Genomic DNA, 16,467 nt, shown 5'->3' on the forward strand with positions numbered 1-16,467 from the left:
CCTGCATCGGCAGGCGGACTCTCAAGCACTGCGCCACCAGGGAAGCCCGTGTGGTGCCACTTTTTAAAGCCGGCTTTATTGAGGCACGGTTTACATATCGCCCCGTTCATCTGTTGCACAGGTGTACGATTCAGTAGGTTTTAGTAAGTTTACGAAGTTGTGCAGCCATCACCACCGCCCGGTGCTGGAGCATTTCCGTCACCCCAGAACATTCCCTCAACCCTTTCTGTGGTCGGTCCTGTCCCTGCTGCCCCCCCACCCCACCCCCAGGACACACTAACGTACCTCCGTCTGCGTGAACCTGTCTTTTGTGGGCAGCGCACACGAGGGAGTCCTACCATGCAGACTTCGGCGTCTGGCTTCTGTCGTGAACGTGTTTTTGAGGGTCGTCGTGCTGTGGTCTCGAGCAGCACACGAGTGGCCCTCCACTGTGTGCAGAGACCACTTCCTGTTTCTCCGCTCGTCAGGGGATGGGCACTTGGGTTGTGGCCAGTGGGGCTGTTTGGAGTGAGCCTGCTCTGAGAGTCTGTGGGTCTCAGTGTGGACACAGCCTGCAGGGATAGCCGCCTGCACCGGTCCAGCTCCCACCAGGAATGAGTGTGGGTCTCATTTTGTCACTTCCTTGCCAGCACCTGCCAGCCCTGTCACCCGTTTAAATGCACAGTACAGTGGTTTTTGGTGTATTACATTTTTAATTTTGTAACTGTAGTAAACTAAATATAACATAAAATTTGCCCTTGTTGAGTATACAGTTCAGTGGCATTAATTACATTTAAAATACTGTACAGCACCACCACTGTCTCTTTCCAAAACTGTTCCATCACCCCCAAACAGAATCTCTATAAACAGTCGGCAATGACTCCCTGTTCCCCCTCTCTCTCCAACTCCTGGCAGCCACAGATCTACATTTCATCTCCATGAATCTGCCTCTTCTAGATATTTAGCATAAGTGGAATCTTACAGTATTTGTCCATTCACATCGGGCTTCTCCCGCTGAGCACCACGCGTTCAGGGCTTACCCCTCTTATGGCTGAGCGACGGCCCACCGTGCGTCCAGACCACACCCGTCTGTCCCCTCCTCTGGGGATGGACACGGGCGTCGTGCCTTTTGCACGTTGTGACCATCAGCATACGAGTGGCTGTTCAAGTTACTCTCGTCACTTCCTTTGGGTGGAGAGACACCAGGAGTGGAAGTGCGGATTATGCGATAATCCTGTATTTAGCTCTTTGAGGGACCGCCGGACTTTTCCGTATTGACCATGCTGTTCGCGTCCCCAACAGCAGCGCCCGAGGGTTTCGCTTCCTCCACATCCTCTCCCGTGACTTACCTTCCTTATTGGTTAATAGCCACCCAGCGTGTGGCATCTGACTGGTTTCAGTTCACAGTGCCTTAGAGATTAATGATGTTGAACATATTTTCACATGCTTCTTGGTCACTGGTGTATCTTCTTTGGAGGAATTTCTCTTCAAGTCCTTTGCCTTTTTTCCTTTTTTTTTATTTTTTGGCTGTGCCCCGTGGCACGTGGGATCTTAGTTCCCTGACCAGGGATCAAGCCCACGCCCCCTGCGTTGGAAACATGGAGTCTTAACCACTGGACCACCAGGGAAGTCCCTTCTGCCCATGTTTGAGTTGGGTTGTTTGGGGTTTTTTTGTTGTTGTTGAGTTATAGGAGTTCTTTATATATTCTGAATACTAACCCCTTATTGGAGATATGATTTGCGTATTTCTCTTCTATTCTGTGCGTTGTCTTTTCACTCTCTTGGTAGTGTACTTTGATGCACATAAGTTTTTCATTTTGTTTAAGTGCAGTTTATTTATGTGTTCTTCTATTGCCTGTGCTTTGGGTGTGATATCTAAGTTATTTTTGTCAAGTCCAATGTCATGAAGCTTTTCCCTTGTGCTTCCTTATAAGGGTTTTATAGTTTTAGCTCTAAAGTTTAGGTCTATGGTCCATTTTGAGTTAATTTTTGCATATCGTATTAAATAAGGACCCAACTTCATTCTTTTGCAAATGGATATCCAGTTTTCCCCAGCACCACTTTTTTTTTTTTTTTAATATTTATTCATTTATTTGGTTGCACTGGATCTTAGTTGCAGCAGCCGAGCTCCTTAGTTGCGGCGCCAGAGCTCCTTAGTTGTGGCGTGCGGGCTCCTTAGTTGTGGCATGTGAACTCTTAGTTGCGGCATGCATGTGGGATCTAGTTCCCTGACCAGGGATCGAACCCAGGCCCCCTGCATTGGGAGCACGGAGTCTTATCCACTGCGCCACCAGGGAAGTCCCAGCACTGCTTGTTGAAAAGACTGTCCTTTCCCCATTGAATGCTCTTGACACCGTTGTTGAAAATTTATTGACCATACTTGAGATGGTTTATTTCTGGCTTCTCCTTTCTATTACATTGGTCTATATGTTTGTGTTTTGATTACTATAGCTTTATAATAAGTTTTGAAATCAGGAAATATGAATCCTTCCAACTTTGTTCTTCTTTGCCAAGGTTGTTTTGGCTATTTGGGGTTCCTTGAGATTCCATGTAAATTTTTGGATGGGTTTTTCTATTTCTGTTTTTTTTTTTTTTTTTTTACAGGGCCTTTCGGATTTTAATAGGGATTGCATTAGCTCTGTATATCCCTTTCGGTAGTGTTGTCATCTTAAAAATATTAGGTCTTCCAGTCCATGAATGCATGGTGTGTTTTCATTTATTTAGACCTTCATTAATTTCTTTCAGCAGTATTTTGTAGTTTGCAGTGTATAAGTCTTTTGCCTCCTTGGTTAAATTTACTCCTGAGTGTTGGGCTTCCCTGGTGGCACAGTGGTTAGGAATCCGCCTGCTAATGCAGGGGACACGGGTTCGAGCCCTGGTCCGGGAAGATCCCACATGCCGCGGAGCAACTAAGCCCGTGAGCCACAACTACTGAGCCTGCGCTCTAGAGCCCACGAGCCACAACTACTGAGCCCACGTGCCACAACTACTGAAGCCCGAGAGCCTAGAGCCCGCTCTCTGCCACAGAGTAGCCCCCACTTGCCGCAACTAGAGAAAGCCCGCGCAGCAACGAAGACCCAGTGCAGCCAATCATAAATAAATAAATAAATAAATAAATAAATAAATAAATAAATAAATAAATCCTGAGTGTTTTATACTTTTTGATGTTATTTAAATGGGATTGTTTTTTAATTTCCTTTTTAGATCATTCATTATAAATGTATAGTAATGCAGTTGATTTTATTTTTTTATTTTTTGCTGTATGCGAGCCCCTCACTGCTGCGGCCCCTCCCGCCGCGGAGCACAGGCTCCGGACGCGCAGGCCCAGCGGCCATGGCTCACGGGCCCAGCCGCTCCGCAGCACGTGGGATCCCCCCCGGACCGGGGCACGAACCCGTGTCCCCTGCATCGGCAGGCGGACTCTCAACCACTGCGCCACCAGGGAAGCCCCTGCAGTTGATTTTTGTGTGTTCATTTTATATCCTAAAATTTTGCTGAATTCACTTACTAACTCTAACAGTTTTTTTGTGGATTCTTTAGGGTTTTCTACATACAAGATCATGTCATCTGCTAACAGAGATAATTTTCTTCCTTTTTGATTTGGTTGCCTTTTAGTCTTTTCTCTCTCCCTCCCTCCCTCCCTCCCTCCCTCCCTTCTTTTCTTCCTTCCTTTTTTTGGCCGAATTGCTCTGGCTAGAGCTCCTAGTACTATGTTGAATAAAAGTGAACAACGGGGCTGTCCTTGTCTTGTTCTTCATCTTATAGAACAGCTGTCAGTCTTCCACTGTTGAGTGTGCTGTTAGCTGAGGGCTTGGCGTACGTGGCCTTTATTATGTTGAGGTTATTCTCTTCCAGTCCTAGTTTATTTGGTGTTTTTATTATGAAAAGGTGTTGAGTCCTGTCAAATCTTTTTTGTATCAGTTGAGATGATCTGATTTTCCCTTCCCTGATTTTCCCCAGGGGTTTTTCCCTTCATTCTGTTAAGCTGGTCAATAAACATATTGACCACATTGATCAGTCACAATTATATTGATTGATTTTTGGATGTTGAACCATCTTTGCATTCTGAGACTAAATCCCACTGGATCACGAGGTATAATCCTTCTAATATACCACTAGTTCAGTTTTATAGTATTTTGTTGAGGAGTCACATCTGTATTCATAAGTAATATTGATCTGTAGTTTCCTTTTCTTGTAGTGTCTCTGTCTGGTCTTGGAATCAAGGTAAGGCTAGCCTCATAGATTGTTTTGGCTGTTGTAAGTTAGGAAGTATTCTTGCCTCTTCAGTTTTCTGGAAGAATCTAAGAAGAATAGGTATCAGTTCTTCTGTACGTGTTTAGGAGAGTTCACCTGTTGAAACCATCTGGTCTTGGGCTTTTCCTTGTGGGGAGGCTTTTGATTACTGATTCAGTCTCTGCACTATACAGTTCACCCTTGAACAGCACGGCGGGGGGCAGTCAGGGGCACCAACACCCTCCACCCCCGGCGCAGTTGAAAGTCCACATACAACTTTACAGTTATTCCTCCACATACGTGGTTCCCTGCCAGCTGCTCTTGGTGTGATGAGTCATTTCCTATTGAAACCTGGATGTTTTGGTTGTTACGAGAGTCTGGATCTTATTTAAACCTTCTGTTTCAGCAGGTTTCCCCTGAGTCCACTCCAGGAAGTGGGCAGGGGGCGTGCAGGTAGAAATCCTGGTTCCCCCACTCGGCCTTCACTGACCCCTGAGGACGGGTCTCCCTGGTGGTCCTGGGTGGATGGCAGTACTCGCTTCCCACTCAGCCTCCTCCGGCACCATCCTAGCAGGGCAGGGAGGGACGCCGGGGTCAAGGCTGCCCACTCAGCTTTTGCTGGCCCGGGTGCGAGGGGGGCCACCCCTTATCTGCACCCACTGACACTTCCAAGTCGTCAGCTTCTTCCGCTCCAGGTCAGGATGACGAGGCAACAGGAAGTCCCAGGAGCCACCACCACGTCACTCCTTGGGTCCCCAGGTCCCTGGTGGCCTGCCTCCTCTCCACTTTTTATGGTCTTCCTACGGTTGTCAGGGTTTTGGTGGTGCTTAGTGGAGGAGTAGGAACAAATGTCTCCTTCGTCTTCCAGGAAGTGGCAGTCCCTTCTATTTCTTTATTTTGCCAGTTTTGACTTATTTTCCCCCAGAAATTGATCTGTTTTATCGAGGTTTTCAATGTATTGGTGCCTTTGTGTGTATAACATTCTCCATTGTATCTTGAGCTCTTAACCTTTTCCATCTGTATTTAGTTGGCATTTTCTCGCCTTTTCTCTGGGCTGTCTCACCCGAGGCTTGCCCATCTAATTGTCCTTTTCAGACAACAGGTCTCACCCTTGGGATCAGCTTCTGTTGCTGCAGGGCCCTGGCCTTGCAGTGGCCTCTGATGCCCTCAGGAGGAGTCCAGCGGGTACCTTGACTGGGAGGGGGTGGCTTGTTCTCTGCATGGGGCCCGGCACAGAGTGCTCGTCATTTATCGTGTGATAAACATCTTCTTTGTGATCGTGTAGATTTACCGAAAAGTTGCAGATAGTGCAGAGAAGGGCCCGCGCACCCTTCACCCAGGCTCCTGCACTGCTAGTATCTTTTCTTTTTTTTTAATGTCATTTTTGGTAAGCGCCGTTTGTTTGTTTATTTATTTATTTATTTATTTATTTATTTATGATTTATTTACTTTTGGCTGCGCTGGGTCTTCGTTGCTGCGCGCGGGCTTTCTCTAGTTGCGGCGAGCTGGGGCTACTCTTCGTTGCGGTGCGCGGGCTTCCCATTGCGGTGGCTTCTCTGTGTTGCAGAGGACGGGCTCTAGGCACGCGGGCTTCAGTAGTTGTGGCACGCCGGCTCTAGAGCGCAGGCTCAGGAGTTGTGGCGCACGGGCTTAGTTGCTCCGCGGCGTGTGGGATCTTCCTGGACCAGGGCTTGAACCCGTGTCCCCTGCATTGGCAGGCGGATTCTTAACCACGGCGTCACCAGGAAGACCCTAGTATCTTACACAACTGTAACTGTCTGTCAAAACTAAAAAATTAACTTTGGTACGTTACCACCAAATTAACTTGAGGCTTTGTTTGGATTTTACCCGGTTTTCCCCTAATTTCTGTTCTCTGTTCTAGGATATCACACTGCATTTGGGTGCCAATATTGGAATGAATGATGAAGCGATTGAGGCAGGGTCTCCACGGACAGTGCCCAAGAGTAGACGCACTCGAGAGGCCTGCAGGGGGGCCAGTGGGGGGCAAAGGTGGAGAGGCAGGTGGTTTCCAAGCTGGAAAACGGGGCAGCTTTGGTTTGGGAGGGTGGAAAGGAAGCTGGTGAGTCACCGGGGACGTTGATGGGCCACCCAGTGGAGGTGTTGCTGTCCCCTGAGGGAGGACCTGGCCCCCGCGGGAGGGCGGAAATGAGTGGGTGGGACCCAGGTAGAGTGTGAGGGCCAACGGCCCAGGAGCCGCACCAGCATGTGGGGCTGCTGTGGACAAGCCAGACGGATGAGTCCGACATGTTGCTGGCCAAGGAGGAGACGACTCACAGCCCCACGCCAGCTCCTCCACAGTCACCACCAGGCCTGGCGCAGTCGGCCAGCGGGGCCATGCCCTGGACAGAGTGGCCCCCAGGAGCCGTGGTGGCTGAGGGGCGAGCGCAGGTGTGTGGCTCAGTGGTCCTCCTGGCCTCGCCCCTGCAGAAGGGCTTCGGGAGGGCAGGCTGGCGTCTGCCGCCCCCGAGGGGACCAGGGCTTTAGAGCCCTTGGAGAGCGAGGGCCGCAGGCAGCGGGTGTGTGGCGGGTCGCTGTAGTCGGAACCTCCAGGCGACTCCCAGAGGCTGTGCCCACACGTTCATCGTGACGGCGCCCTCTTTTATCTTTTTGATCATTTTAAGGATTGAAAGCTACCTTGCATCTTTTAATTTGCCTTTCTCTGATTTAAATGAAGCAGAACGTCTTCCCTAATGTTTAAACCCCTTGTGCCTTCTCTTCTGAAAAATAGCTGGGGTTTTGTTGTTTTGTTTTTAAGTGAATGTGGAGACATTTTTCCAGTGTGTCGGTTTTCTCTTCCTGACTCATGGGAAATTTATAAAATATAAATGTGAACATAAAAATATATCATTGTGGGACTTCCCTGGTGATGCAGTGTTTAAGAGTCCACCTGCCAATGCAGGGGACACGGGTTCGAGCCCTGGCCCGGGAAGATCCCACATGCCATGGAGCAGCTAAGCCCGCGAGCCACAACTACTGAGCCAGCGTACCACAACTACTGAAGTGTGTGTGCCTAGAGCCCGTGCTCCGCAACAAGAGAGGCCGCTGCAGTGAGAAGCCCGCGCACCGCAGTGAAGAGTAGCCCCCGCTCACTGCAACTAGAGAAAGCCTGGGCGCAGCAACGAAGACACAATGCAGCCAAAAATAAATATTTTTTTAAATTAAAAAAAAAAAAAAAATATATATATATATATATATATATATAGCAATGTAAAATATTCTGAATATTAATCTTTTGTCATTCACATTAGTGGCAAGTATCTTATTTCAGATTGTCATTTATTATTTTTACTTCTTTGTGATGTTTCTTTTTAATATTTATTTATTTATTTATTTAGCTGCACTGGGTCTTAGTTATGGCATGTGGGGTCTTTAGTTGCAGCATGTGGGATCTAGTTCCCTGACTAGGGATCGAACGCAGGCCTCCTGCATTGGGACCACCAGGGAAGTCCCATCTTTGTGATGTATCTTGACGAACAAAAGCTCTTAATTTTTTGTTTTTGGCGGTATGCAGGCCTCTCACTGTTGTGGCCTCTCCCATTGCAGAGCACGGGCTCCGGAGGCACAGGCTCAGCGGCCGTGGCTCACGGGCCCAGCCGCTCCGCAGCATGTGGGATCTTTCCAGACCAGGGCACGAACCCGTGTCCCCTGCATCAGCAGGCGGACTCTCAACCACTGCGCCACCAGGGAAGCCCAAAAGCTCTTAATTTTAATGGAAATACTATTATTCATCTCTCTTTACAGTTTGCACCTCTTGTGCTTGTATGAGACCTCCTTCCCCACTGCATCCTGTGGTCGGATCTTTGCCATTTAGGATGTTCCCCACCAGTCCAGCTGGAGGTGATTTTGTGTCTGTGTAGGGGGCCAGTGTTGTTTCACCCGCACACCTTGCATTGAAGAATGCCTTCGCCCCGTGGATCTGTCGTGGGCCCCTCTGTAGTCAGGTTTCCTTGGACAGTTGATATCTGTCTCTCCAGTGAGTCTTCTGCGCATGATCAAGGCACGCCGTCTCTAGTTATACAGGGTTCTCCTTTGATGTCATTTAATAAAATTCTTTTTTTTTTGAATTTTTGAATTTTATTTTATGTATTTTTTTTATACAGCAGGTTCTTATTAGTTATCTATTTTATCCATATTAGTGTGTACATGTCAATCCCTATCTCCCAATTCATCCCACCACTACCACCACCACCCCTGCCACTTCCCCCTACGCCGCCTTGGTGTCCATACATTTGTTCTCTACATATGTGTCTCTATCTCTGCCCTGCAAACCGGTTCATCTGTACCATTTTTCTAGGTTCCACAGTTATGCATTAATATACGATATTTGTTTTTCTCTTTCTGACTGACTTCACTCTGTATGACAGTCTCTAGATCCATACACATCTCTACAAATGACCCAATTTCGTTCCTTTTTATGGCTGAGTAATACTCCATTGTGTATATATACCACATCTTCTTTATCCATTCATCTGTCGATGGGCATTTAGGTTGCTTCCATGACCTGGCTATTATAAATAGTGCTGCAGTGAACATTGGGGTGCATGTGTCTTTTTGAATTATGGTTTTCTCTGGGTATATGCCCAGTAGTGGGATTGCTGGATCATATGGTAATTCTATTTTTAGTTTTTTAAGGAAACTCCATACTGTTCTCCACAGTGGCTGTATTAATTTACATTCCCACCAACAGTGCAAGAGGGCTCCCTTTTCTCCACACCCTCTCCAGCATTTGTTGTTTGTAGATTTTCTGATGATGCCGATTGTGACTGGTGTGAGGGGATACCTCATTGTAGTTTTGATTTGCATTTCTCTAATAATTAGTGATGTTGAGCAGCTTTTCATGGGCTTCTTGGCCATCTGTGTGTCTTCTTTGGAGAAATGTCTGTTTAGGTCTTCTGCCCATTTTTGGATTGCATTGTTTGTTTTTAATTTGATTTATTTTAATGTTGTATTTAAGAGAATATGAAACTTCAGCTGAATGAATAGACTTCATATTTCAACTTAAAAGACTGTATACAATTTGGATTATGAGAAAAAGTTATATATTTTATGTCTTAAGAAGGCCACTCACCAAAAAAGTGACTCATACTTTAACTATTGATAGTTTATTAAAAAAAAATCATGTTATTGATTAAAGAATAAAACCCCAATTATAAAGGATAGAAAAGTAAAACTTTTCTTTTGTCTGAAGAGAAATTAAATCCAGAGATCTCACCCTTTTCCTTGTTCTTTTCAGCTAGTGTTATCAACATTTATTCTTTTTTATTTATTTTTATTTTTTTATTTTATTTTTTTACATCTTTATTGGAGTATAATTGCTTTACAATGGTGTGTTAGTTTCAGCTTCACAACAAAATGAATCCGTTATATATGTACATATGTTCCCATATCTCTTCCCGCTTGCGTCTCCCTCCCTCCCACCCTCCCTATCCCACCCCTCCAGGCAGTCACAAAGCACCGAGCTGATCTCCCTGTGCTATGTGGCTGCTTCCCACTAGCTATCTACCTTACGTTTGGTAGTGTATATACGTTTGGTAGTGTATATATGTCCGTGCCTCTCTCTCGCTTTGTCACAGTTTACCCTTCCCCCTCCCCATATCCTCAAGTCCATTCTCTAGTAAGTCTGTGTCTTTATTCCTGTTTCACCCCTAGGTTCTTCATGACATTTTTTTCCTTAAATTCCATATATATGTGTTCTTTCTGACTTACTTCACTCTGTATGACAGACTCTAGATCTATCCACCTCATTACAAATAGCTCAATTTCGTTTCTTTTTATGGCTGAGTAATATTCCATTGTATATATGTGCCACATCTTCTTTATCCATTCATCCGACGACGGGCACTTAGGTTGTTTCCATCTCCGGGCTATTGTAAATAGAGCTGCAATGAACATTTTGGTACATGACTCTTTCTGAATTCTGGTTTCCTCAGGGTATATACCTAGTAGTGGGATTGCTGGGTCATATGGTAGTTCTATTTGTAGTTTTTTAAGGAACCTCCATACTGTTCTCCATAGTGGCTGAACCAATTCACATTCCCACCAGCAGTGCAAGAGTGTTCCCTTTTCTCCACACCCTCTCCAGCATTTATTGTTTCTAGATTTTTTGATGATGGCCATTCTGACTGGTGTGAGATGATATCTCATTGTAGTTTTGATTTGCATTTCTCTAATGATTAATGATGTTGAGCATTCTTTCATGTGTTTGTTGGCAATCTGTATATCTTCTTTGGAGAAATGTCTGTTTAGGTCTTCTGCCCATTTTTGGATTGGGTTGTTTGTTTTTTTGTTATTAAGCTGCATGAGCTGCTTATAAATTTTGGAGATTAATCCTTTGTCAGTTGCTTCATTTGCAAATATTTTCTCCCATTCTGAGGGTTGTCTTTTGGTCTTGTTTATGGTTTCCTTTGCTGTGCAAAAGCTTTGAAGTTTCATTAGGTCCCATTTGTTTATTTTTCTTTTTATTTCTGTTACTCTAGGAGGTGGATCAAAAGAGATCTTGCTGTGATTTATGTTAAAGAGTGTTCTTCCTATGTTGTCCTCTAAAGAGTTTGATAGTGTCTGGTCTTACATTTAGGTCTCTAATCCGTTTTGAGTTTATTTTTGTGTATGGTGTTAGGGAGTGTTCTAATTTCATTCTTTTACATGTAGCTGTCCAGTTTTCCCAGCACCACTTATTGAAGAGACTGTCTTTTCTCCATTGTATGCCCTTGCCTCCTTTGTCGTAGATTAGTTGACCATAGGTGCGTGGGTTTATCTCTGGGCTTTCTATCCTGTTCCATTGATCTATATTTCTGTTTCTGTGCCAGTACCATATTGTCTTGATTACTGTAGCTTTGTAGTATAGTCTGAGGTCAGGGAGTCTGATTCCTCCAGCTCCATTTTTTTTCCCTCAAGACTGCTTTGGCTATTCGGGGTCTTTTGTGTCTCCATACAGATTTTAAGATTTTTTGTTCTAGTTCTGTAAAAATGCCACTGGTAATTTGATAAGGATGGCATTGAATTTGTAGATTGCCTTAGGTAGTATAGTCATTTTCACAGTATTGATTCTTCCAATCCAAGGACATGGTATACCTCTCCATCTGTTTGTGTCATCTTTGATTTCTTTCATCAGTGTCTTAAGAGTTTTCTGAGTACAGGTCCTTTACCTCCTTAGGTAGGTTTATTCCTAGGTATTTTATTCTTTTTGATATGTAGGCAAATGGGATTATTTCCTTAATTTCTCTTTCTGATCTTTCATTGTTAGTGTATAGGAATGCAAGAGATTTCTGTGCATTAATTTTGTATCCTGCATCTTTACCAAATTCATTGATTAGCTCTAGTAGTTTTCTGGTGGCATCTTTAGGGTTCTCTATGTATAGTATCATGTCATCTGCAAACAGTGACAGTTTTACTTCCTCTTTTCCAGTTCGTATTCCTTTTATTTATTTTTCTTCTCTGATTGCCATGGCTAGGACTTCCAAAACTCTGTTGAATAATAGCGGTGAGAGTGGACATCCTTGTTTTGTTCCTGATCTTAGGGGAAATGCTTTCAGTTTTTCACGATTGAGAATGATGTTTGCTCTGGGTTTGTCATACATGGCCTTTATTATGTTGAGGTAGGTTCCCTCTATGCCCAGTTTCTGGAGAGTTTTTATCATAAATGGGTGTTGAATTTTGTTAAAAGCTTTTCATTTAATAAAATTCTTGCTTGTCTTATCTTTGTTAGATTTATTCCTGTCACATTTATTATTATTATAAAGAACATGTTTTTAAATGTTATCTTCTCACTGTTCATTGGTGTATGGACATACAATTTTTTTTTTTTTTTTCCGGAATGCAGGCCTCTCACTGTTGTGGCCTCTCCCGCTGTGGAGCACAGGCTCCGGATGCGCAGGCTCAGTGGCCGTGGCTTACGGGCCCAGCCACTCCACGGCATGTGGGATCTTCCCGGACCGGGGCACGAACCTGTGTCCCCTGCATCTGCAGGCAGACTCTCAACTGCTGCGCCACCAGGGAAGCCCTGGACATACAATTTTTAATATTGATTTTGTTTCCAGCAACCTTGCTAAACTATATTAGTAATTGTAGTAAATCATCCATAGGGTTGATTCTCTTGGGTTTCTCTACATAAACAGTCATATCTTTTGAAGTAGCGATCATATTGTCTTCCTTTGAGTTTAAATGCCTTTTCTTTCTTTTTCTGCCCTGCCTGTAAACCCAGTGTGATATTGACTCGTCATGGCCGTGGGCTTCCAGCCATGCCCCTTGGCAAGTGAGGCTTTCTGGAAGGTTCTATATTAAGCTAAGGAAGTTCCCTTCTGTCACTAATTTGCTAAACTTTGAATTGATGCTGAATTTCATTTTTTTTTTAATTTATTTTTGGCTGCGTTGAGTCTTCATTGCTGCATGCGGGCTTTCTCTAGTTGGCGGCGAGTGGGGGCTACTCTTTGTTGCGGTGCGAGGGCTTCTCTTTGCGGTGGCTTCTCTTGTTGCGGAGCACGGGCTTGAAGCACGCGGGCTTCAGTAGTTGTGGCACGTGGGCTCAGTAGTTGTGGCTCGCGGGCTCTAGAGCGCAGGCTCAGTAGTTGTGGCGCTCGGGCTTAGTTGCTCCGCGGCATGTGGGATCTTCCCGGACCAGGGCTCGAACCCGTGTCCTCTGCATTGGCAGGCAGATTCCTAACCACTGCACCACCAGGGAAGCCCCTAAATGTTCTCTTATCATCTCGTTCTGGTCAGGGTTTGGTTCTAAGATTATTCTGGTCCAGTAAACTAAGTTGAGAAGTATTGTCTGCTTTCCTTTTCTGTGGGCCAGTTCATGTAAGGTTGGAATGATGCAACTCTTGAATATATGGTTGAACTACCAGTGAAACCCTGGGCTGGAGCTTTCCTTATTTTTTAACTACTGATTCAAATTCCTTTATGGTCATAGGAATGTTCATTCAGGTTTTATGTCAGTTCTTGTCAGTTTTTCTAGAATTTGTAGATTTCGTCTGCTTTCAAATTCATTGGCATAAAGTTTGTTCATTGTATCATCTTGATATCTTTTTGCTTTCTGCAGTGTCAGCAGTTTAACAGCACTTTTGTTATTCCTAATACTGTTCATATGTTCCTTTTCTCTTTATTTCCTTCCCTCTGCTTTCTTTGGGTCATTTTGGTGTTTTCCTTCTAACTTTTGAGGTATATCCTCTTTACTAATAACATAAGCCTGTAAGGCTGAGGGCTTCTCTCCAAGTGCTGCTTTAGCTGCATTCCACAAATTTTGATGGGTTGTTTTGGTGTTATCATTTGGTTCTAAATATTACCTAATTTCCATTGTTTCTTGTTTGACCAATGAATTATTTAGCAGTGACTTTCTTAATTTCCAGCTCTGCAGGGAGTTTTGTGTGGTTGGTTGGTTTTGGCCCTTCCTCAGTGACCTTGGTCTAAGGGGGATGTCGGGTCTTTGAGACCTGAGACTAGCCCTGTGTCCACCACGTCTCTGCATAGATTTTCCTCCATCATTTCACTTTCTCGATAGCTCTCGGACGATTTCAGAAAGTTCTTTACGCTCTAGCCTAGGATTCGGTTGTTCTTGGGAGCTAGTTCAGACCAGTTCAGACCAGCCGTCTCTAGTAGGAAGGTCAGCCAGATGTGAACCCCACGTGGGATTTCACATTTCCTAGTAGCCACCTTAAGAAAGTGAAACAGAAACAGGTGAGATGAGTTTATTTGACCCAGCAGATCACAAATGTCAGCGTGCGACCAGGGAGGAAAGCTCTGTGCCGCCTTTTACCTGGCGCCCCCTGTGCGTTGCACCTGTCACACCGTCCAGGCTCAGAGCAGCCGCGGGGCTCGTGGTCACCGCGGGACAGTGCAGGTCCAGCGCCCTCTAGCCATCTCTCTGTGTGCAGCCCGGTGTTGGGCCCTCTGCGCCCAAAGGTCCTTCCTGTCCCCTCTACCTGCCCCGACCCCCCTTATTCCCCAGGAGACCCCGAGGGGCAGCCCTGCGTGGCCCCAGCGTCTCCGCCCAGCGAGGGTGGGGCCACTGGGTTCAGGATCCTGTCACTGGCCAGGCCCAGGGCAGAGGGCCATGCGGAAGGGAGGGAGGGAGGGAGGGAGGGAGGGAGCGAGGGAGCGAGGGAGCGAGGGAGGGCAGGCAGGCAGGCATTGGCCTGAGCCTGCCTTCTGCTCGGGGGGCAGGGCTGAGTCTGCCCAGCACAGGGATGGGCTGCTGTGGTGGTGCAGGGGTGCTCAGGGGCTGTTGCCTGCCTGTCTTCACGCCAGCCCCCAGGCTCCAGTGTGAGGGGCTTCTAGTGCCTTGGGGGCAGCCGGGAGCCAGGTGTGGGGCCAAGAATGGGGTCAGTGCCCAGATCCTGCTCACAGAATGGGTACACGCCCCATGGGGTCCTCGGCCGGCTCTGTCCTGGGTGCTGGGAGCAGAGCTAAGATCAGGAACTCTCGGGGCACGTGCCCGGGGAGAGGTTATGGGGCCCAGGAGGAAGTGCTCTCGAGGCTGTTGCCGTGGATTTCCAGTGGCTGTGCCGGTGGGCCCCCTCGAGCTGCTCAGGCACCGGGGCTGGTTTTAAACTCCCCCCTGGGTGGATTTGACAGCGACTCTGCTTGCAGTGGTTCCCATCCGGGTCTTTCTCCAGCATATCGCCTGTCACCTGGCCCATGAGGCTTGCTGTACCTGGCTCTCTCCTGCTGGGTCGGGCCCCCTAAGCCAGCTGTTGGGTGTGGGGAAGAACAGGACCCCCTCCCCTAGAAGAGCCAGGCAAGAAGTGGGACACAGCCCGGCTGCGGAGTTGGGCCCTGCAGCCCCAGTCCTGGGGGCAGGAGGGCCGAGGAAAGGCAGGCCTTGGGCCTGGCGGGCAGAGCTGAGGCTGCCTGTTGCCCGAGCTGCTCGTAGGCTGCCCCCACGGGGTGTAATGAGCACCGTGACAGGTGTGGTGGGTCAGGTGTGCAGCCGGCCTCCACCCTGGGCTCCCAGGCCTAGCGCCCCCACCCTGGTCCTCTGCCAGGATGGGTGGGCTGTGGTCAGGAGGAGGGTTTAGCGCCCTGGGAATCCCCACCTCAGCCTGGCAGGACCCTCAAGCCAGGCCTGCCCTCAGTCCAGGCCCAGGGCCGAACTGGGTGGTGCCCTCGACCCTTGGGCTGCTCAGGGGCATCTTCTCGATGGGTGGGCTGTGGGCTGCGGGGCCGCTCGGGCCCTCGGGCCTCAGTCCACCAGCAGGAGGCCTTTGGCCCAAGCCCCAACCGGGCGGAGCAGGCAGGGCCACCTGAGTGGCGCAGAGGCCTCCACCGGCTTTGCCCGGATGCGCCCCTTCTCCCTGCAGTGCAAGAGGAAGCACACGCTGCTGTGTCCCGACTTCCCGCGCAGGGGCGCCTGCCCGCGGGGCGCCCAGTGCCAGCTGCTGCACCGCAACCAGAGGCACCTCGGCCAGCGGGCAGCCACAGCCCCGGCCCCGGAGCCCAGCGTCACGCCCCCCAGGAGCAGGGCTTCCACCAGCCACGGGCCCAGGTGACGGGGACAGTGGGCGCTGCATGTGTAAGCGCAGGGTGGGGGGTGGTCAGGGAGGAGCCCCCCACCCCGCCGCCACCCAGCTCTGTGGGCTTCAGACCCTAAAAGAAACCTCAGTCCAGAGTCAATCAAGTGACCTCGAGGTGCCCCACCCCCTGGTCCCCAGGCTGGGTGGAGCCAAGGGCATCCCTGGCCCAGACCAAGCCATGCAGGGCTGCCCAGTCCCTGCCCTGGGGAGGAAGGTGGGGGCTTCTCAGCTGCCCCCTCCAACTCCCCAGGAGAGGGGAGGGTCCCAGGTGATGCTCACGGCTGGGGCCCCTGTTGTGCTCACCCCCCTGTGAGTGTGGGAGCCCGTGTGGACGAGGAAGGCTGCAGAAGGTGAGGACAGGGTCAGCGTGGCGTTGCTGCAGGCCCTGTAGCGCCGCCAGCCTGTCCTTGGGCCAAGGGCCAGCATTGAACCCGCACGGTGATGCCTGATGGCTGCCGGGGTGGGGCGGTGCCGGGAGCCTTGCCGCCGGGACAGGCAGTATAAAGGTGGCCGGCCGGCCGCCCACCCTCACGCCTCTGCTCCCCTTCCTTTCCCGCAGGAAGTCCTTGGCCGCCCAGCGCCCCACCAGGCAGATGTCCAGCTGCCCCACCTCCACGGCAGCCGGCTCGGCCTCCCCACCGCCTTCCCCACGGCTCTTAGCTGCAGCCTCAGCCTCCTCCTCCTCTGTCTCCTCCCCCCACTCCTCCTCCTCGCCCCCCTCCCCCTC

The 16,467-nt window shown here is 48.5% G+C and overlaps 1 protein-coding gene across 1 annotated transcript in view; it reads left to right on the top strand.

The window, feature by feature from the left end:
- Positions 1–16,467, top strand: part of ZC3H3 (zinc finger CCCH-type containing 3) — an 88,331-nt gene that overhangs the window by 69,791 nt on the left and 2,073 nt on the right. The window contains exons 10-11 of the mRNA XM_007464572.1: positions 15,528–15,712; positions 16,300–16,466. Of these exons, the coding sequence (XP_007464634.1) occupies positions 15,528–15,712; positions 16,300–16,466 (352 nt within the window). The remainder of the gene's footprint in view (positions 1–15,527; positions 15,713–16,299; position 16,467) is intronic.

The sequence above is a fragment of the Lipotes vexillifer genome, unplaced genomic scaffold (assembly GCF_000442215.2).
Source record: "Lipotes vexillifer unplaced genomic scaffold, Lipotes_vexillifer_v1.1 scaffold394, whole genome shotgun sequence".
In the NCBI taxonomy this organism is placed as follows: Eukaryota; Metazoa; Chordata; class Mammalia; order Artiodactyla; family Lipotidae; genus Lipotes; species Lipotes vexillifer.